General features: G+C 37.0%; 1 protein-coding gene across 1 annotated transcript in view; it reads left to right on the top strand.

Annotated features, from left to right (window-relative positions):
• Positions 1-7,596: 7,596 nt before the first annotated feature.
• The window catches only part of UBE2U (ubiquitin conjugating enzyme E2 U), a 37,173-nt gene continuing 20,852 nt past the window's right edge, over positions 7,597-23,917 (top strand). The window contains exons 1-7 of the mRNA XM_070939491.1: positions 7,597-7,665; positions 9,197-9,278; positions 10,348-10,440; positions 11,200-11,297; positions 13,658-13,784; positions 16,349-16,415; positions 19,253-19,341. Of these exons, the coding sequence (XP_070795592.1) occupies positions 7,597-7,665; positions 9,197-9,278; positions 10,348-10,440; positions 11,200-11,297; positions 13,658-13,784; positions 16,349-16,415; positions 19,253-19,341 (625 nt within the window). The remainder of the gene's footprint in view (positions 7,666-9,196; positions 9,279-10,347; positions 10,441-11,199; positions 11,298-13,657; positions 13,785-16,348; positions 16,416-19,252; positions 19,342-23,917) is intronic.

The following is a 23,917-nucleotide window of genomic DNA, read 5'->3' as shown; positions in this document are numbered from 1 at the left end:
TTATGCTTAGCCCATGCTAAGCATAACATGTTTTTAGGGATTTTTCCCAGCAATTTGAAGTCACTGGTTTGTGAATTTTGGACGTATGATCTGTGAATCTAGTCATCCCGTTTGCCCTTGTTAGATAAATTATTTTCAAAAAACAGTCTCTAATGATAAATCTACAACCATTTATAAAACTCAAAATGAATAATTTTGTATTAAGAAATGTGTTCATAGCAGAGTAAAGCAAAGAAGACATTTAAAAAGAAAAACCTTCATGAAACTACATACATTAAATGAATGAAAAATATATTTCTTAATTTTATATCTGTAGTTGCAATAGAATTTTGTATCCTTTTGTTGCTATGCAACCCTTTAATTAAATATTTCAATTCTTATTTTATAATAAACAGACAATCAGTTTTCCCAGTAATATTTATTATTTCAATTAAATCAGTAGCTTTTCTAGTGTTATCCCTGAAATTCTACATTCCATTAGATGTACACAATAATTTTATAGAAATTGCCTATAATTTTTGTATGTCATTTCAAATAATGTGAATTAGAATTATTTTTTACTAGAAAATATGGCCTTTGTGTTATTGAAATTTATGCAGATATAAACTATCAGAATAATTTGAAACCACTGTAAAATTATATAAATTACAGCTTCTCGGAAGTTTTTAAAATTTGAACAGATTTTGAATGGATGATGTACACCATCTTTCAGACACTTGACGTAATTTTCTTCTTTTTGCACAAAAATGTTTTTGTATAGCAGAATTGAAAATACATCTTGCTTTTCATTTTTTTGGTTTATTTCTCTTTTTTTTCATTAATGAAGATGTCTTGAAATATAGAGTGACTTGAGGAACCATTTTGATTTTATTTGGTTATTTTCACTGCATGCGTTTATTTACTGTATTACTTTATAGATTGTTTTCATTAAGTTTATTGCACTAAAGCATGAATGTGTAATAAGACATGGCTATTTTATACAGACATTAATTGCATTTTTGTATCTTGGACACTAGAGTAATATTAAACACTGATTATTTTAAACCACTGGTTTTGAAAACATGGCTAAGATAAAAATAGAATGTCTTGGGGAACATAATATAATAATCACTCATTTATAGAAACTACATCTTTCTCACCACCTGCCTCCTTTAAATATCACATAAGACAATTGTCCATTGATTACTCTTAATTCAAAAAAAGTGTTTTCTTAATAAGCATATCATTTAGATATCAAAATACTACATGTTAAAAAATAATGCTAGAAAACAATGGATACAAAAGCTGCAATATTAAAAAAACCTGTGAATGAAAATTTTTACTACCCAGTTCTCAAAGGTTTCGCAATAAATCTGTTTCTAATCTTTTGGCAAATATGCATACAACAAAAAAGATTTTGCTGTTTATAACCATCTATCCTGTGGAAGACAAGAAGATATAGAACAGAAGCTTTGATATAGGTGCTACTTAGAATAAGTTATTTGTCCCCTTTTCTTGCCAGTAGATCTAAAATGTTTGTGGTAATTAATATAGGTACAGGAGTTTGTGAAAAACAGTGGCCATAAGCTTGAAAAAAAGGAAAAGAATACATTCTCACCTCTGGAAAACCCAGATGGTCTCATGGTTATTTTTGAGTTTTCTAACAAATAAAAAGCTTATTCATTAATGTTTTTGCATTATCTCGCTGAAATAGTCCTGGCATGAAAGTTTGGAAAACTGCACTTAAATATTCTATAAGAGATTTGATACAGGAGAAATGATGAACAAATCAGCCAGTTGTCTTTCATTAATGAAAACTTTGTCAATGGCAGACATCCGTTTTTTTGGCTTTATAACACAAAATTCAGGTTGTTAATAAACTCTAAAACAGCAGCAGTTATTCCTAGGGGAGAAAATAAACAAAGGGAAACCTCTCAAAGTAAATTGGGTAATGTGGAAAAAATACTTTTGCCAGGAAAATCAGTATTTTGCAAAAACCAGATGGAAAAGACATGGTTTCTACATCACAAAAATTAACAGAGAAAGAAACCACAAACCTTCAAATTGTAAAATAATAATAGTGTTTCCTTTTAAAAAAAAATCCAATATATAATTATTAAAACTATTAACTCCTAGAACAAAAATCATATCTAATCCACTGTTATTAAAGGAAAACATTGTTTTAGAACTGAACAATTTTAATAACACTTTCCCCACATATTTTGGATTATAATCACCTCATTAACTATGAGATATTTAGTAACAATAGTATCTTTACTCTTATGTTGCTGACACCTATATGGTTTGAATTATTTCTACTATATTCTTAATTAAATTTGAATACACTTTTCTTACAAATTGTTTGCTCTTAGAAAGATGGTAACGCTTATGGCACTCATTTGCTTCCAATGGTTTTATTTGGATCAAAAGGAAGAAATACTTCAACAAATTCTTTCAAGCAAATTTGTGCAATTTATTTAGTAGATGAATGAGGAAATCTCTTACTTGGAATCCTATACAGTATATGCAGTATGAACATTGAAAATCATTATGAAAAGCAAACTCTAAGATGCAATAAATGATTATGAGGTTTTACATTCTGATCTAGTGTGGAAATTACACTGACTTAGAGGAAATGTGAACTCTGTCATGTTTCATAAACCATGATTTATGATTGCAGCTTGTATGGCCCAAGCTATTTTAGCTTAGTCAAACCAAGGTTAAATGCATCATAGCTCAGCACAGAATGTGATTGCTGCACCCAAATAAAATTGGGCTTGAATAGTCATCCATGAAGTTCAGCAGGGAAGTAACTGCAAATTATTTTGTGTTTGTATGTACCGTATATGTGCATGTACTATGTACCCAGGAAGCAAACAAACATAGTCCATTATTGTGTGTATGTATTACCCAAGACCTAGTGAAACATTAATTAGCATATATATCTCTTATCATGTTTCATCTACAGGAAATCAGCCAATTATTTTCCAGTGTTGCATATATAAAACATTGCTATGTCAGGATGGTACAATGATATGGGCAATGCTCATGGAGCTCTTGCTGATATAAACCACATCCAGTCACGGAAGATGTCTGTCTTGCGAATGGTTTTTCAGATTACCAGAAGCCTCACTGCTATGCTACGATTAGAGTAGTAACGTGTCATCAAGTTGTTGCTACTCTTAGCAACCACACAGTCTTTCTCAATGATCATCTGTCATTAACTTGTTCTTCAAATTTTCCCCACTGTGCACTCATTGTCACGTAACTCAGCCTATCTACCTTGCTGCTGATCATCCTGGTCTCTTCTACTTGTCCCACCACTAGAGGCGTTTCCTGAAAGAGAGATTTTCACCTAATGAGTCTGAAGTAGGATAATTTCAGCCTGGTCATTTGCACCTTGAATGAAAACTATAGGTTAATTTATTCAATGATCCATTTGTTTCCTTTCTTGACTGTCCAGGATTTCTCAGGAAGTCTTCTCCAACACCAAAGTTCAGAAGAGTCAATACAAGTAGACCTCACTTAATAACTGTTCTTTTTAGCGACCATTCAAAGTTAAGATGGCACTAAAACACTAACTGTACAATTAGTCCTCACACCCAGAGGTGGGTTTCAGCAGGTTCTGACCAGTTCTGGAGAACTGGTAGTGGAAATTTTGAGTAGTTCGGAGAACCGGTAGTAAAAATTCTGACTGGCCCCGCCCACATCTATTCTCTACCTCCCAAGTCCCAGCTGATCGGGAGGAAATGGGGATTTTGCAGTAACCTTCCCCTGGATTGGGGATGGAATGGAGATTTTACAGTATCCTTCCCCTGCCACGCGCACCAAGCCATGCCCCGCCTACCAAGCCACACCCACAGAACCGGTAGTAAAAAAATTTGAAACCCACCACTGCTCACACCTATAACTATCACAGTGTCCCCATAGTCAAATGAACAAGGCTTAGGTACTTTGCAACTTGAGAATTGTTGCAGCATCGCATAGCGATCACCATTAACATGATCACCATTAGCATGTTTCACAGCCAGCTTCCAACAAGCAGTGGAGAAGTGGGCAGTAAAATCTAAAGTTGCGGTCAAATAATACTTTGCTTATTGACTGCGAGTGATTCACTTAAAGACTGCAGCGGAAGTGAGATCATGAACCCATCACACTCCTCTGTTGTCTCACTTAACTTACTAGATCATTTAGTGATAGAGTTGCTGTTCCCAATTGTTCTCGTTTGGCAAGGACTAATTGTATTCTTCCTATCTTGCATCTTCAAAATCAGTTGCTAAACTAGAGTAGAAAATTCCAAAGTTTTATAGCTGCATTTTTCTGAGAGAGTATGATCTATGATATAATACATATTACATGATACATAACACATAATCAACTTTCATCAAAACTACTAAAAAACAAATGCATTGTTGACAATATTTATTCAATTTATGTGCCACTCTTCTTGTCCAGGGATGACTGGGTGGCTTAATAGGAATCAGTATAGTATCTAAAGAGGGGTAAGTTTCATCCATGGGTGAAACTAATATAGGTTAGGACTCAATCCTCTCTCCGCTCCTATTTAACATCAATATGAAGCCACTGGGTGAGGTATCATCAAGATGCTGATGATACCCAGCTTTATATAGCAGCCTCCAGCTGCCTGAGCGATGCTGTGGATATCCTGTCTCAGTGACTGAAGCTTGTAAGGTCTAGTTCGGATGCAATGGGTTCAACTCAACCCAAGAAAGACAGAATGGTTTACTTGGGTATTTGGGCTGTCTGATGATAAGGGTTTTCCACCACTAGTCCTGAATGGGATGGCGTTGTCCCAGATGGACACAATCTGGAAGCCTCTGTATGAACTGGTCCTACTAGAAGAGCAGGTGGCAGCCATGGCCTGGAGAATCCTTGCACACCTGAGAGTGATGTGCCGTTTCCTTGATTGAGGGACTTGGCTCACAGTCACTTGCCCTCGTGACTTCTCATCTGAACTATTGAAAAGTGCTCTACATGCATCTACCCTGGAAAAGCGTTTGGAAGCTTCAACTGGTGCAGAATGTGGCTGCATGAGTTGTAAAGGATGTTGTGTATTTGATACATGTAACACCACTGCTTCATGAGCTGCATTGGTTGCCAGTACTGTTGTCAGTACAACAGTACAACATAAATATATATGGCATCAACTAAACCTGATAATATGTATTACTATAGCCCACAGAGGGCTCTTTGGTGGGGTTTAATAATATATATTATCAGATTTACTTGGTGCCATATATATTTATGTTGTACTGTTTTAATAGTTCTAATAGTGTTTAATTGTCCTTATATCTTAAGAGGTTCACTGACCAGAGTCACTTGTTGAGATGTTTGGCCAGAGAAATAAAAACAAACAAGCAAACAAAACGGCACCCAGCTCTATGATCACTGATTGCTCTGCTATTGTTTCAAAATGATACATGGTAGCAGAACAGCTTTTTAACAAATTAAATTCCCTAAAGAAGGGTGTATGATCTGATTTGATTTTAATAAGCACATTTCTTCAAATACATGTATTCTCTGTAGTAGAATGTTAATGATAGGTGAGACCAAACATTATATGCAACTGAAGTAGTGGTGAAATGTAAAATTTGTTACTACCAGTTCTGTGGGCGTGACTTGGGGGGTAATGTGACTGGGTGGGCGTGGGGGGTAATGTGACTGGGTGGGCGTGGCCAACTTTTTTTTTTTAACTTTTAAAACCATTTTTTCTACAACCTCTTTGGCCGAAGAGGTTGTAGAAAAAATGCTTTTAAAAGCCTCTGACGATCCCAGCTGAGCCGCGTGATTATCAGAGGCTTTTTTTTTTACTTTTAAAAGCATTTTTTCAGCCGAAGAGGTTGTAGAAAAAATGCTTTTAAAAATTAAAAAAAAAAGCCTCTGATGATTGCGCAGCTCAGCTGGGCATGGGGGGAGCAGTGATTTTTGCTACCGGTTCTCCGAACCACCCACCACCATTGCTACCAGATTGGGCGATCAGGTCCAAACCGGGAGCATTTCACCCCTGATCTGAAGGAACTGGCTTCTTCTATGTGAAGCAGCAAAGATCTCTAAGCTAGACGAATATAATACATTTTATATTCCAAGCATGGAAGGAAAGAGGCCAGTTGGATGCAGAGTAGTTTATTTTTGCCCTGAGGGCTCATCACTGGAAGGAGACACCAAATGTGTTTTGCTATAAGAGACACTTTCAATGATATAGTGCTAACAGTAGGAATCAAGCCTTTCTACATCATTGGATGGTGTGGAGCAAAGTCACAGACTCTATGACTATGTGATTGCAAATCGGGCATGTTGATTGGTTCACAGTTACGAGATTGCAACATTCTGCGGTCGCATGATTGCCATTTGTGACCTTCACTGCCAGCTTCTGACAAGGCAAAAGTAAATGAGGAAGCCAGCAGGAAGTCACAAATGGCAACTATGTGAGGTCTTTGCTTAACAACCTAGTGATTCACTTAATGACAGCAACTGGAAGTGCCATATTTTCACAAGCAGCAGCATGACATTACCCCTTACGACTGTGTTGCTTAGTGACAGAGGTCCTAGTCCCAATTACTGTTGGTAAGTGAAGAGTACTTATATGTATAAAGTATAAAGTTATAATTCTAAATCCCAGGAAGCTACAGATGCCAAACATAAAATCAGGGGGGTAGCAACTATTCCAGAGCTGGAGGAGTGACATGCTTAGCTGAGCTTCTAAGGATAAGCTGGAAATACAAGCTTATTGTCTAGACTCTAGAATCTTTCCAAGAAGAGCCCAGAAAGCAGAGTCCTCCAAATCTGGGGGGGAAATTCATATATATATCTTATATAGTGATTAAAACATGAAATGGTTATTTTTTTCCCTTCAATAAGTAGTACGGCCATCTCAAGATTATATCTTGCTTCTCTTTAGCCAATGTTCTTCTCATGGTGGTCAGCAGCCTCTTCTGTAAACTTCTTCCACCGACCAGATTTGCATCCTTCACCGGGAAAGCAATGTGAGAATTTTTCTCCTATAATTATCTCATGCCCAAGTGCTATTCAGATGAGATGCACTCATTGACAGAAAAGTAAGCCCACCCTGGCTTCGACTGGCATCTCTGAGTACTTCCTGGGTTTCAGTTTCAATGTTTGAATGGAAGGGCTGACATGATTGGTGTTCAACATAAGGACGAAAGCAAAACTGATGACGATTGGTTGAAAGGAGAAGAAAGTTAAGACAGGGAACTGTCTCCCTTGAGGAAAGAAAAACTGGTTGCTTGGTTACCTTCTCTGTACACAAAGCCTGGCCTGCTTCATTCTCTGCTTCTGCATGCTTCCTACAAAGGCTATACTTGTAGCAGTTCAGCTATGAAAAGCAAGGAATGAAGATATTTTTTGCCTACTCCTTCAAATATAATCATCTAATAGAAGTATAGAGGATTTTATTTTGGGTGAGCCTCAGGCCTGTTGGCAAGGTGTTCGCTATTAGGCTCAAAAATCTTCTAGGTTTTTTTTTTTTTCCCCTGCCACTTTCCCCCCCAATTACCTATTCATTCTGCTGGCTCAAATTGAATGCAAAATTGTCTTCTGGATGAAACTACAAGAGAAGAATAGAGGCTCCTGAGAATAATGTTGCATTCAAGAGCTTTCTTACTATTGGAAAGAGAGTTTGTGGAGTTCAAGCAAGCAAATATATTTGTGAGTATAATTTATTCCTTATTATCTAGCACGGGCATCGGTCTGCTGCCTGTTCCTTGCATCTGAGATGGCTTACAATCTTACAAACAGAAAACAGGCAATTAAAACAACTTTTATCCATAACAAATCCTCATAGAAATAGGGTTGTCCTCCCCCAAAGGCCCTATAGAAAGCATCATTTTAACACCTCCCATTTTGCTTATAAGAGTCAAGACCATCAACAATGTATTAGAATCATAATCAAATATATTACAGAGCTTCAGGATCTGCTCTCTACTGTTCTATCAGTCTTCAAAACTGGTGAGCATTTTTTGGTTTTCCTTTTTAAAGGCCTCTTTCCCCCAGGAGTAGTTAGTTGGCAGTTACTCAGTGGTTACAAGCTAGCAGTTGGTGAGAGCAGAGCCAGACATGACTAATATGCCATTCTCTGATACAATCTTCCTTCTTTTCTTCCTTCCTTCTTTCCTTCCTTCCTTCTTTCCTCCCTCCCTCCCTCTCCCTCCCTCCCTCCTCTGACAGCCTCTTCACTTGTTCTTCTAAACAAAAGTTTTAAAAAATCAGTGTTCTTGTAGTTTGGTTGTAAGGAGAAACTGTTGTTCATTTGAAATTAATTTTTAATGGAATAGCCAATATGAAATGCAGTGGCCTGCATATTAACATGTTCCAGACTTCCTAAGCATACCTCCTCTGTATTGGAGGCAAATAGTGATCAGCAGTAGGTTTTCAGATGCAATTTAAAGTTTGGCTCTTGACCTAAAAAGCCCTATATGTCTTGAAGATACTTTCAGGACTATCTTTTTCAGCTAGAATCAATTCATCCTGTATTAACATTCTGGGGGAAATTCTTTTCGACTCCCGCTACCATTGATCTTAAGAGAGCTGAGACCACAAGAAGATATTTCTGCATGAGTCCAGTATTCTGATCAACCCTTCCAAAACAGGTTATTTTTGGCATGCTGCCCAGCTTTATTAGCTTTCCAAAAGTAGGTTAAATTAGTGCTGTTCCAGGGGGGTTTTGTAGCTAGTTAAGATAACACCTTTGGAATTTTTATATGTTGTTCTATTTCAGTTTAATTCTGTTTGAAAGTAATTTCTTTGTTTATTTTGTATTACATATCATTAGCATCAGCATCAATCTATATAAATCAATACACAATCATTTATCTGGGACCAGAAAGAGGCAGAGAAGAGATATCCATTAAGCATGAATTAGTCAATCAACAAGAAGTGCAACCTTCTGATAAAATTGTTCTGGGGTTGAATACTGGGTAGGAATAGATCTGATTAGGAAATGGATGATGGGCGATCTTGTGAAACAAAAGGCTACTTAGAAAAATTGCAAGCAGATCCCATGGCAAACCTTAAGGAAATCTCAAGGCTGGAGGGTAGGCAGGAAAGTTAGAAAGTTATATGAGACAAAGGCATTTGCAAACCACAATTGTATTATTGTTAGTGTCTACAGAGTTGTTATGAGTGGTTTTTACTTTATATCACTGAAGCCAAAACCATTTGTTATCTCTTCTTTCTTTAGGGCATTTCTGTTATGTCTGTGGAAGACAATTGGAGGGAATGGATAGCTGAAATTGAAGGGCTGAAGGATACCTTATGGGAAGGTGCTACTCTTTCCTAGAAATGTTATAATGTACAGTGGTATTGCACTCCCTAAACAACATGGATGATTTATTATTATTTATCATTTGTAGAGCTTTTTGGTAAATGCTCTATAAAATATATTGATTGAAAAAATCAAGGTCAGGCACTTAGGAACTGCGAAACATTCTGAAAAAGCTTTTGAGAACTCAAAATTGTTCAGGAAATAAATTGCGGCCAAAATCAAAAATGCAAATCCTGTGCAAAAAGCACTAATTGAAATTAGAATAGAGTACTTAAATAATAAGAAAACCAGTGGTCGGATTCAAGTAATTTAACAACTGGTTCTCTGCCCCAATGATTTCTTCCAACAACCAGTTTGCCAAACTGCTCAGAAAGTTAACAACTGGTTCTCCCAAAGTGGTGTGAACTGGCTGAATCCCACCACTGAAGAAAACTGAACTATCAAATATTGAAGGTGGAAGTAGCATAGCTAAAAATAAAAACATAAGAAGGCAGCCTTGTTGTTTTAATGCATTGTGGGTGCTGAAATGTATGCATCCTCTGTTTGCATCACAAGAGATATAAATAGGATGAAATTTATGTAAGACTTCAATCTATGCTCTTTACTGTTAAAGAAAAGTCTATTCACTTCCAACAAATCCACATTATTTTAGGTTGTATAAATCTTTCTATAATTAAGGACTGACAATTTTAATTTCAAGAACCAACATTCTCAAATGCAGTGTTTCTTTACCTCAGCAATTCTAAGGTAGAATTCTGGGAGTTGAAGTCCACAGTTCTTTAAGTTGTTGAGGTTGACAAACCCTGTTGTAATGAGAGTGTGTCATTTAGTAGACAGATGAAGCAAGTGGTGAAATCAGAGCCAAGTGTAGGTGCCCAACTCTTACTTTTCACTTACACATCGTATTTTTTGATGTTCTTTCCCCCTTACAAGATATGCTAAAGATCACTTTTTCTAGAAGTCCAAATGGTTTGTTTCCAGAAGCTTTTGAGATTCACCTGACAGTCATGTAAAATTAAGTCAAAGCATATAATATAATACATATATATTTATATATATTAAACTAGGTGCTGAACTTCAGCTGTCACTGAAATATTCTGAAGACTACAATGCCATGCCTCCAACCATCACATTCACCACTATTCCTTTCCATCCCAATGGTAAGGGTGTTATTAAGGACAGTGTCCTTCATATGGTAACAGATCAAAAGCAACTTGCCTGCTTCACGTAAGGGTTGTTTTCCAGAGTAATATAACAGCTACCGTGTTTCCCTCAAAATAAGACCCTGTCTTATATTTTTTTGAATCTGAAATAAGCACCTGGCCTTATTGCCATGTGCTCAAAAACCTGATTGGGCTTATTATCAGGGGATGTCTTATTTTGGGAGAAACAGGGTACATATAATCGTGCTTAGCAGTGGTGGGTTCCTCCCGGTTCCACCCGGTTCCGCCGAGCCGGTAGCAGTGACAATATGATGTCACCAAACCAGTTCTGGTGCTTAGTAGTTTATATAGTGTTTTTGTAATTTTGATTTTATCTGCTTTGGTGTAAATGCACTATATCAAATTAATAATGAATCAATATTTTTGTAATATAAAATACTGAGAATAAATATTAAGCTAACGTAAGCTAAATGTTAAGATTCTGTAAAATCTTTTTTTACAGAACAGAGATGTCAAACTGGTGGCCCGTGGGCTGGATGCGTCCCACACAGGCCATGCCCACCCTGGCTCCGCAAAGACAAAAAATGACACAATATGTCACAATACGTTACGTGACACAATTGAGTTTGACACCCGTGTTATAGAGACTAAAACTTACATAACTCTTTACAGTATATGTACTGTAATCTGCAGAGTTTAGCATATTGGTAGGAAAGGCTCCAATTTAAACATTAATGTTTTTGTCTTTTATCCAAGTGGATCCAGAATCTGGGAGACCTTGTGTGGATTTTCTAGATGACCTTAGCAAATGGAACCCTCACTTCACAATGACTAGTATTCTACTTACTATCCAGGTAAGAAAGATTGATACAGTCATTTTTTTCTTAATTTTCTTTTGTTTATGGGAGAAGTATTTTTTTTTAAATCAAGTTTTATTGGGTTTTTTTTCCCCCCACATTCCCCCACATCCTTTTTGAACAGAGTATTGGCCATATCTTACCTTATACAATTTATCAAATTCAAATACATTTTTGCCACAATTTTCTTTTTCCCCTTTTTTAAATCATATCTCAATATTTCTATGCTTACTTATATAAACAACATCTTCATTCACCCTCAAATTCTAATTTTCCTGCTTATTCATATTTATTCTTTTATTTTTTAACCATTCATTCTTTATCTTAGTATATTTATATATGTTCGGGGTTGCCTTTCTTCCATTTTATCTTTTTTGTTGTACAGCAATCTTTCTTCTCAATCCTGCCATTTCCTTCTCTTCTTTCCTTCTTACTTTCTTTTTCCCTCCTCTCCTGCTCCTCTCCACTTCCTCTTCCTTTCTCCTTCTCCTCCTTTCTTCCTCCCTGTCTAGCCCTCTCTCCAACTCTGATTTCCCCTTTCTTCCTTCCTCCCCTCTCTTCCATCCCTCTCTCTGGGAGAAGTAATCTTAGTTTATTTTTGTAACACTAGGAACCTCATGACAGCATAAGCTCACACAAGGCATTTGCACTAAACCAGTAAAATTGTTAATTTTTTTCTTTAAATAGTTTTCAGTAATCCTTTTCATAAGCTGTTTTTGAGGTTCCCCTCTCAGTTCTAGTTAAAGTTTGTGAGATTGGTAGGACTGAGGAGGAAAAAAACCCGGGGTGAAATCCAGCAGGTTCTGACAGGTTCTAGAGAACTGGTAGCAGAAATTTTGAGCAGTTCGGAGAACCGGCAAATACCACCTCTGGCTAGCTCCAGAGTGGGGTGGGAATGGAGATTTTGCTATATCTTTCCCCCAGGAGTGGGGAGGGAATGGGGATTTTGCAGTATCCTTCCCCTGTCACACCCACCAAGTCACGCCCACCAAGCCATGCCCACCAAGCCACACCACGCCCACCAAGCCACACCCACAGAACCAGTAGTAAAAAAATTTGGATTTCACCACTGAAAAAAACCATTCTTCTTTCATGGGCCCACAAAATGTTTTTCAATTCTTTCAATTCTAATTAAAGAACTTAAAGGAAAAAAAGAGTTATGATGTAACTTTAGAGAGAGGTTTAGAGATATCTCTAATGCCATGTTTTTTTATCTTGAAGATTATATTTGTTGTTGCTATGAAGGAGGTCCATCCAACAAGGGGAACAGCTGTTTCAGCTTTTTCTTTTCTTTTCTTGAATAATAAATATAAAGCACTACGGGGATTGTCTTTTATTATTAAAATCCTTCTTTAAATTAATTCTTTAAATTAATTATGTTGCATAATTTTAACTCCTACCCTTCTAGGATCTGCTTTGGTATATGTTAGGAAAATGGGAGTTTCCAACTTCCCATGGTGAAATAATGAAGGACTACCATTGCATTAAAAAAAAACCTTAATTTTCTTTGAGCTGCTATCACTGTTTGAATCATACAGTAACTAGAAGAAAGGGATGGTTTCCTCCCCTCCTGGTACTCAAGAAATTATTACAAATATTCCCATCTTTCCTTCAGAAATGAATGTGTGGAGCTTTTAAATATTTTTTTACATTAACCGCCTTCCAAAATAGTAAAGGAAATTTTGCGGCAAGTCCAGTATTCCATTCTGAACTGGATGCATCCAAAGGAGAAGAAATGTTGGTTTCTCCATGTTCCCCATATGTTCATAATTTGTGTCTGCCACACAGCCAAGGTTAGAGTGGAAAGAAAAGTATCAATCTTCTATAAGTTTTCTATTCTATGAAAACACAGAGCAGGATTCATGTCTTCTAACTGCCATGGCTAATCCAAAAAAGCCATTTATTGTAAATAGTGTTTCATTTCAGGTACTCTTTGACTTAAAAAAAATGCATTTAGTGACCATTCAAAGTTACAACAACACTGAAAAAGTGCATGATGAACAGTTTTCACACACCTGACAACTGTTGCAGCATTCCATGGTCACGTGATCAAAATTGGGATTCTTGGCAACAGGCATGTATTTGTGACAGTTGCACTATTCCTGGGTCATACGATCACCCTCTGTAATCTCCCTTTTGGCTTCCGACAAAGAAAGTCAATGGGGGAAGCAAGATTCACTTAACACCTGTGGCAAAAAAGGCCATTAAGTGGGGCAAAACTCACTAAAGAACTGCCTTGCTTAGCAATGGAAATTTTGACCCCCTATTGTGGTTGCAAGTCGAGGACTACCTGTAGCTGGTTGAGTTTGTAATCAATAAAGCTTTGTAGATTGATGCATGCATGTATTTTCATGCAGGTTTTGTTGTCTAATCCTGTTCTGAAAAATGCCGTGAACCTGGAGGCAGCTCAAATGCTGAAAAACAATTATCCCCAATACAGAGAAAAAGTTGTACAGTGTGTCACAAATAGCAAACAACTCGAAGGTAATAAATACTTGTGCTTTCTGTTGTTAATCATAGATAAATTCTTTCTGCACTATGGGGAGTTTTAGAAGAAACTATTTGAATAGTATTCTTGAAAAAACACTATTTTATATACTGTCATAAATTTTAATTAGTATCATTGGCAATGTAACCTGAGCATGGGTTTTCTAAGCAAATCTTTCATCTCACAAAACATATTTGCCAGGGTACAAAGGTTATGCGGAGGTCGCAAGCTGGAAATAAAACAAAAGCATTCATATTGGGGAGAGGAATTTAAATTTTTATATATATCAGTGATTCTCTCAGGTATTTAACTCCTGGCATCATCATAATGAGAAGGTCAAATATAGCACAATGGAATGTTGTACTACAACAAAGATAGCATCATATTTTTATTTGTGTTTCAATAAATGTTGGAAGTATTTGCTATTTCCATGTATTCTGTCCTAATTAGAAGGTCAAAGATGGAACTGTCCTTCAAGTTAAATTATTATGGATAAGTATACAGTCTTCTATACAGTCTTCCATTTATACAAACCCTTCAGACTAATATGACTCAGGGTATTGCCACCCATCACAGTTCTCTTCCTCAATGTCTCCAAAACAGTTTGAAGCAGCCTGACAATCATCTTTGCATCTGCTGACTGGGACACAAAACACAGTAGTTCAATCAGTAGTGTCCCTCTAGTAGATCAGAAGGAATCTGCAAAAAACAACAACAACCCAACTCTCACATTCAGTCAGTGCCCTATCCAGACTGCTGTCTGTCTCAGAACAACAAAATGTCTTGTCACCTATATACAACACAGCGCATGAAATAAATTGCCAGTCCCTATTTCCCTCCATATCCCCAGTCTACATTTGCAGCAAATGGTGTGTTTGTGTATTTTACACATGTTTTTTAAGTAAAATTTATTATAATCTAAATTCATAATAGGTAAAGGTGCTTGTCTGTAAAATTCTTTATTACTACTGTATTAAAACCCCAACTGAGAGCTGTGAATGTACCATATCATCCAATCATACCATCAGTTTTATCATTGTATGGTGTCCTGATGCTGAACTCAAAAGGGAGAAGATGCCAGGTCTAGGACAACTCAACACAGTCAACTTGCCATGGCCAACTTGCCACAACCAATTCCTCATGGCCAACTCTCTGTGGGACAATTTGCCATTGAACAAAAGTTACACTAATATCGAAGAAATTGTGGAATAGAATCATTAAAGAAAGGATACCAAAGGAGGGACAAAATGAAATGTGAGTGACAAAAAGTAAAATATTGTTTAAAATGATTTTAGATAATTAAATTGAATTGTTGAATTGTCCCACGGCGAGTTGGCCATAGCGAATTGGCTGTGGTGGGTTGGCCACAACAAGTTGGCTGTGGCGAGTTGGCCCATTACATTGCAGGCTGCAGCAACTGGCATTCCTTCAGCTATGCTAATTCAAGCCATTATAGTGGCTGAAACTCAGGAGTAGAGCAAAGGAGTGAAATAAAAGTTCCTTCCAAAGGGGTATTGGAGCTCACACCAGAGCTTCACCATTGACAAAAGGCACATATGCACACACATCTGTTATTGTTGCCATTATTATTATGATCACTCTGAGTCAATCCACTGCAAGATGAAATACTTCTAATTGACATTTACCACTCTGGTCCAGTAAAGGCAGACGGCCAGAAGAGAGAGAGAGAAATGTGTACATATGTACACATGCATGTAGGTAGTCCAAGACTTACACTTAGCAATGGTTCAAAGTTATGGCTACTTATGAGCCGATTCCAAAGTTCCAATCGCTTCCCCTCCCCCACTTCTGTGACTGCATGTTGAGCACTCAGCAACTAGCCTGCATTTATGGATGTTTGCAGCATCCCGCAGTCATGTGACTGTCGTTTATGATATCTTTGACGAAGAGCAGCATTTACTTCCATTTTTTGGCAAAAACAGCCCAGAGTGAACAATGGTTTCATTTTACGATAGTGGCATTTGCTTTACAACTGCCATGTTCACTTTACAACCATCATGTTCATTTAATGACTGCCACCAAAAAGGACATAGAATCGGGTCGGTTATGTGGGTGACCCACTTTAAAACTCTCATGAATTACAACAATAATGGGGAAGCCCCATTATGATCATAAGTCAAGAACTACCTGTCCTATATATGCTTTTGGGTAAACCCACAGCTGAGCCAGAAATAAAAGGTCTTGGCTGCCAAAACTGTGAGATTAAATCCAGAGTTTCACGAGAATTGGAACTGCTAATAATCCTGTCAGTAAAATCAAAGAAAGTATTATTTCCACATAATGAGTCTGTGTAATTTAGATTATTGTAACTGTACCTCCTTATAGTTATTAGTCCCATCACTGTTGTGACAACTGTAGCAATTCAGTGTTCATCTCATATTTGAAAGTATTTTTTTCATTACTGGTAATAATGCCATTGGAATCTTCTGGTTGCAATTATAATGTGGTTCAATTAAATCTTTGTTATTTTAATGGCATAGAAGTATTGGATTGTAAAATATTCACAACAAACATTTTAAAAACTTTTTCTTTTGTCCAGCCATTGCCAAAGATTGGGATACGTCAGTCAAGTTTTACCCACAATCAGAAGAACCAACCCCGCAAAAGTAATGACATACAGTTAAACTCATAAATGTTGTAATGCTATAAATTTTTATTTGAATTATTGAATAATTTATATTTGCTTTGAAAAGCAGTCTTTCATCTGGGATAAAAATTTCTAGCAGTGTTAGTACAAAGTCACAAATATCAACAGAACAACTTAAAAAAATATGCTCAATTAAAGATCTTCTATTGCTTCAGAAAGATATCAGAGGCAGTTCTGCTTGGAGAAACACTGTGTGGCATCACCGAAAAATTTGTCTCTCCTTCGTCTTGCCTGTTTAGCATCATATGAAAAATAGACATGAAGCATTACATTTTATGAGGCCTACAAAGTCTGGGCATGAACTAGAAGAACATTTTGGACTTCAAACTGTTTAGGCATGGAAATGGGCCAGCATCCAGTTTTAGAATTGGCAAGATGTGATTTATATTACTGATCCCAAACAGTAATTTAGCAGTTGGCCTTCCTGATATTCAAAGAAGCCTTCAAAAATATATATTTAACTTGAATAAGTCACATATTTACATACACATAAATACATCTAACTATGGTGAACCATTTCCCTTCTTTAAAGTTTTTATTTTATTTTAAAAGAAAGTCAAACACTAAAAGGTAGGTTACAAGTTTAATCTTAAGGAGAACTTTAACGTTTTAAATATACATGTTCAATATTATTATCTACAGTTTCATTTGAAAAAGTAATAGGTAGTTATAATAGGTAGTTATAATAGGAAACATGTTTTTAATATAGGTAAGAAACTGTGATCATATTCAATTAACTTTCCCCAATATTATATGCTTCTTCAAAGCTATATGTTATGTTAGTTTTTGAAATAGAACAGTTAAATATCAGTGATCCAAATGAAGTATGTATTCTAATTTTCCAGAGTTATGTAATAACAAACCTGGCATCTAACAACAGGAATGGTATTATTTCTATATAGCATTGATGTATAGTGTATGCCATAGGAAATGTTGGCAATAATTATCAATATATTATCAAGTATATCAGCAGGGTTTTGATAAAATACTGTTACATACATGTCCCAAAACTCTTCAAAACTCGCTAATTAGGCATTCCTGTCATTGTATTAAAAACCAATAGCTTATAAGCTCCAACACAATATGAAAATGTTATAATTGATGTGGTTCTGTTTTCACAAAATATAGAACCACCTATTAATTTGTCTTCACAGTCAATTCCTGCTGACCTGCTAAACCATTCTCCTGCTTATAAACAAGCTGTAACTGATAACATATTCATCCATTTAGACTTCTGTCACCAAAGTGTTGCTCTCCAGATATATTGAAATTTGATTCTCATAAACTCATAACCTGTACATTAACCATTTGTTAAGTACCTCTAGCCTTAACAAGTGGGGATTAAGGAAGTTGTAATCTAGTATATATGGAGACACAGTCATTGAGGACATTTCTGTAGATATTTTTCTTACAGAAAAATAACTAATAAAAATAAAATGCAGATGCCAGTCTTGAAGAACTAGACACATTTTGTCTTTGTTGTAGAATCTGCCCTATACTGATCATGTAATTTGTTTATTAAATTTATATGTTGCCCATCTTACCAGCAGGGTTAGGTATAAGTAATCCTCGTTTAACAATGGTAATTGGGACCATCAACACCATTGCTAAGTGACCCAGTCATAAAGTGCATTGCCCTGTGACTGCTGATTTACAACAGCAGTTGTGGCAATTCCAGTTGTCATCACTAGATGAATCCCATTCAACTGCAGTGTCCTGTAGTTATGTTTGCAGTCATGTTTACAACTTCCTGCTGGCTTCCCCAATGACTTTGCTTGTCAGAAACTGGCAGTTGAGTTTGCAAATGGTAATCATGTGACCATGGGGACACTACAATGGCAACATCTATGACAACCTGGTGTGAGTCCTTCATTCAGCGCCATCGTAACTTTAAATGATCAGCAAATGACTGATTGATCAAGAGGTCTACCTGTATACAGTATATTAGAGTGGTATAGGCTTACTTAGGAAAGTAAAAATGTGTCAATCAGTGTTGTTGTCAGTGGCCAAAGAAGGGTTCATAGCAGAGAACAATTTCTCACAGTTTCGAAGAAAGGCGAAGTTACAAAGTCCTTGATGAGCTGCTGCTGACATTGAACAGGACAGCAACAACAAAAGATAGAGAAATTAATGCAAGGACTTCAAACAAAGCAAGAATAATGTGATGATTGTGCTCCTGAATCTTGTCATTTCATACAATAGCATGCTTGACATTTTCTTCTTCAGAGTTTCATTGATGTGTGTTGAAATCAGTAATACACACAGAAGGGCTGGGGGGGGGGACCAATTACGAGCAAAAACCCAGTTCTCTTTGATTTCTTTATCAAATAGTTGGCTCATTTAATTTGACATACCTAGTCCTGCAGCTCCGTAGCAGATCTCTTTTACAAAATACATCCAGCAGGAACTAAATAATACCTGTAGATCTGAGCACCCCAAGGACCAGTAGAACACCTCTTTAATCTTAAGAGGGCAAAGATTCCCAAACCATGCTGATAGGGCTCCTACCCCAAAAGACTGAATTGTATCATAAAATCAAAAGGTGCTTCAACAAAGTTTTACGGGTTTTTTTTACATCTCAAAAACCTGGCATTTTAACAGGAGAGTATAAACTTTTTACATCCATTGTACTCTGTTGGATTTTCTTCCATTTATACTGAAATTGGAAGCAGTTTCACCCTTTAAACCTTTGTTCTTTCTTCTTGGTGAAATGTTCTGCAGAAAAAAATCTCCGCCCCATAACTATTTCCATACGCTAGTTACAGATCATCCTTTCTTCCAAATGTATATTTTCAGAAAGACAACAGGAGTATCATATGAAGAATATTTTATAACATGGTTTAAAATTGCCACATCAAGACCTGCTGAAGATTTTAAACACCCAGGTAAGCTAATGTTTTGGTTTCTTTAAATTAAAAAGACCAAGTCTGATTATGCACAAAATGTAAATAAATGAAATGGATATTTCATATGGTGATACCCTGCCCCCCCCAAGTATGGAAGCCGCAACCCATAGGGACTTTCAGAAAGAAATCTTTTTTGTCAGGGAAACCTTTAAAATTGTGACCCTGTGGTTGCTACTAATAGAAGTATTGCTATATATATTGGGACTTTATGGACAAATGCAGACTTGTGTTGTTTTAAAAAGAAGGCAGCATATTCCAGAGGTCTCAAATTCAAATCATGAATGTCACAAGGACTAGTTCAATAAACTAAAGATTTACTGAAGCCTTTTCATATGCAGATATAAAAAGCTTTAGTGAGTCAAAAAGATAAGAAAATGAAAAAGATTCCTGATATGCCATTACACATTTATTACATTAAAAAACCTTGTCGTGAAACACAGCTATTTGCAAAGGAGTGGTGTGAAACAGCATTTCACTTTGGTGACTTAGTTGGCCATATTTTCATTAAACACAATACCAAATTTGGTTTTTATTACTAAGATGAATAAAAGCCCATTCCATTTAAAGCTGTCTAAACCCTGCTTTTCTCTCTCTCTTTTTTTCCATGCAGAGCATATTGATTTTCCTTCCTTTTGTCATTTTCTAGGTCACTTTCTCTTCACTCTTTCTTGCATAGTTCCATCTTCCTTCCTTTGCTTAGCAGGGAAATCTTCCTTGCTCGCCTGCTTACTGTCCCAATGTGGGGTCCTTGATGCTCTCTGAGTTTGGTGGTTTTCTTACAGACATTTCATTACCCAGCTAGGTAACATCCTCAATGCTAGAAGGGAGTGGGAATTTGCTCTCTGTTTATATACAAGTGGCTTGCTTTGTCGGTGTTGGCAGTTCCTTAGGCTGTTGTCCACCAATTCCCACTCCTTGGTTGGCAGAGAGGCTCATGATTGGGCAATCATGTCTGCTTCCTCCAGCCTCCTACTCCTTCCTCAGCTAGGTCTTATCTCCAGGTGAAGAGAACTTGATAGAATCAGAAGCAGTCTCCTGGACCTTGACAACAGACAGGGGTTTTCAGAGGGCAACAAAGTCCCACCCCACGTCTCACTCTTGTTGAAAGACTCACCAAGTTGGGCTGCTCCTCTCTGTGAAGTTCTTCCCATGTTCTTCACGGGACTCTGTGTCCTAGACCTGCTGTACAACACCCTAAGTCCCTATAAAATTTACTAGAAGCCATAGAAAGCATGGCATTAACTGCTATTCTAGAGAAAGTCTGAAAAATTAGATCTAAATCACAGTAGCTAAACTACTTAAAGCAGGGGTGTCCAACCTTGGCAACTTTAAGACTTGTGGACTTCAATTCTCAGAATTCCTCAGCCAGCTTTGCTTTGCTGGCTGAGGAATTCTGGGATTTGAAGTCCACAAGTCTTAAAGTTGTCAAGGTTGGAGACCCCGACTTAAAGTATCAAGAGAAAGCACCTGCCCATAACCACACTTTCGAGGGGAAGACTTGCTTCTCATAAAAATAACAAAGAAAATCTTCTCACGACTTTAAATTTTGACTTTTCTGTATCACATTCTAGAATCAGAAAGGACTATTCCAAGCCTAATTAAAATGGAATGTGCTATTTTCAGAACATTGAATCATTAGATTTGACGCGTCCTAGGTGGTCTCTGCACAAACCTTATAATTACATTGTTTTAGATTAACTATATTCTCAGTAGTGAGTTAAAGACTTTATTATATAATGGGTATAATGGACGATGGATACATGGAGCAACTACGCATTATACTTTGAGAGAGCTGCTGTTCTTAACAGAGTTCAGTGAAATTGGCTTAATATAACTTGCCATAACATGAAGTTGGGCTGCATCTGATTTGTCATAGTTGAACTCATCATTAAGTCCCCCACCTGGCCCCTGGATATGTACAGTTTGAATGCACAAGTAAAATGCCTTCTTAGTCAGATTCAAGATCTTCCTTATTCCAAGCATGTGTTTTACCATTCAGCTATGGCTTTTTCCCAAAGGCTTATACAAAGGGAATTAAAATGAGCAACACATACATTAAGTTGAATGATGACAGAGTATTCTGATTATGTACATATAGGATTGTGAAACAATTTGGATAGTAGAAGAATAAGGTTTTTAACAATTTAAGTTAATGAAATACTCTTGAATATTGGCCAGGTGACAATTGTGAAGACAATGAATGTCTTCTAATTTATTAGTAAAGTTTGCTGTGCGTTTAATGTCTATGTTTACTACAAAAAAGCACATTGAAATGCCTCTTAAACATGACTAAAAATATTATGTAGTTCCAATATATAAGTAAAGTATCTATACTCATAAAGCTGTTCCGTGAATGTGAGAATGAATGTCCATTGTACCATCAAACTAGGGCAAAAGGGGATATGGAATTAGATACCATTTGTATTATTATGTACACACCAATGTGAAATCACAGCTTCCAGTTCTTTACCTGGCATTGATATTTGCATCAAATTCTTTCCAAGAACTTAGGGTGTTGTAATGTATTGACTGTTGGGCACAAGCAGTCAGATCTACATGTGAAAAAAAGCTGACTTTCTTATTGTGGAAATCTTCTCAGACTGCTTGCCTTCCCTTGGGAACAGACAGATAAGGTTCCATGGAACTTAGATGGGGTCAGTTTACCTTGCCACTGCACAAGGATTCGAGGCTAGTTCCTCACTGGATCCCTCCTCACCGCCTGGCTTTCTGCCACCATTCTGTCCATGTTTTTAATACATTATTCTGATATTTTGTTTCCTGTGCATTCCAATTTTTAACTTGCAACAATGCTTGTTCTTTGCTGTCTCTTACATAATGAAGAATTGGTGGATGCTTTATTTGCAGGGAAAGATCATGTTATCAGTGGTCCTTTTCCTAATGGGCCAACTGCCTTATCTTTGCTGGCAGTATCAGTCAACAGATTCCTGAATCTCATATTAAACTAATTTCTATGCACAAAGATAGAATAGAATAACAGAGTTGGAAGGGACCTTGGAGGTCTTCTAGTCCAACCCCCCGCCCAGGCAGGAAAACCTACACCACTTCAGACAAATGGTTATCCAACATCTTCTTAAAAACTTCCAGTGTTAGAGCATTCACAACTTTTGGAGGCAAGTTGTTCCACTGATTAATTGTTCTAACTGTCAGGAAATTTCTCCTTAGTTCTAAGTTGCTTCTCTCCTTGATTAGTTTCCACCCATTGCTTCTTGTCCTGCCCTTGGGTGCTTTGGAGAATAGCTTGACTCCCTCTTCTTTGTAGCAGCCCCTGAGATATTGGAATACTGCTATCATGTCTCCCTAGTCCTTCTTTTCATTAAATTAGACATACCCAGTTCCTGCAACCATTCTTCATATGTGTTAGCCTCCAGTCCCCTAATCATCTTTATTGCTCTTCTCTGCACTCTTTCTAGAGCCTCAACATCTTTTTTACATTGTGGCAATGAAAATTGGATGCAGTATTCTAAGTATGGCCTTACCAAGGCATTATAAAATGGTATTAACACTTCACGTGGTCTTGATTCTATCACTCTGTTTATGCAGCCTAGAACTGTGTTTGTTTTTTTGGCAGCTGCTGCACACTGCTGGCTCATATTTAAATGGTTGTCTACTAGGACTCCAAGATCCCTGTCACAGTTACTACTATTGAGCAAGGTACCACATAAACGGTACCTGTGCATTTTGTTTTTCTTGCCTAAATGTAGAACCTTACTTTTTTCACCATTGAATATCACTTTGTTAGATAGCACCCAATGTTCAAGTCTGTCAAGATCCTTCTGTATTTTAAGCCAGCTTGGTGTCATCTGCAAATTTGATGAGTTCCCCATCTATCCCCTCGTCCAAATCATTGATGAAGGTGTTGAAGGGTAGTGGGCCTAAAACAGAGCCTTGGGGTACTCCACTGCATACTTCCTTCCATGTAGATGTAGTTCCATTGAGGACTACACGTTGAGTGTAGTTGGTCAGACAGTTATGAATCCATCTGGTGGTGATGCTGTCTAACCCACATTTTTCTACTTTATCTAGTAGTAGGTTATAGTCAAATGACAGTATGTCAAATGCCTTACTGAAGTCCAAGTAAATTATATCGACAACATTCCTCTGGTCCACTAATTTTGTCACTTTGTCAAAGAATGCAAAGAATTTGTTTTTGACAAACCCATGTTGGCTTTTGGTTTTTACTTTGTTTGCTTCTAGATATTCGCTGATTTGTTGCTTGATTATCTTTTCCAGAATCTTCCCTGGTATTGAGGTTAGGCTAATAGGTCTGTAGTTTCCTGGATCTATTTTTTTTCCTTTTTTTGAAGATGGAAACTACATCAGCTTTTTTCCAGTCCTCTGGAAAAATCCGGTGATCCAGGATCTTTGAAAGATATATTTCAGTGGTTCTGAGATCTCATCTGCCAGTTCCTTTAGAACCTTGGGGTGTAATCCATCCGGTCCTGGTGATTTGAACTCATCTAAGGGTAGACAGGTGCTCACTTACCATTTTCTTCCCTATTTTAACTTGTGTTCCTAATCTGTTTTTTGTGGTGCT

This window comes from Pituophis catenifer, unplaced genomic scaffold (assembly GCF_029215685.1).
Source record: "Pituophis catenifer annectens isolate HBS135680 unplaced genomic scaffold, rPitCat1.0.hap2 SCAF_3, whole genome shotgun sequence".
NCBI classification, from domain to species: domain Eukaryota; kingdom Metazoa; phylum Chordata; class Lepidosauria; order Squamata; family Colubridae; genus Pituophis; species Pituophis catenifer.
This window is presented reverse-complemented; position numbering and strand designations above follow the sequence as displayed.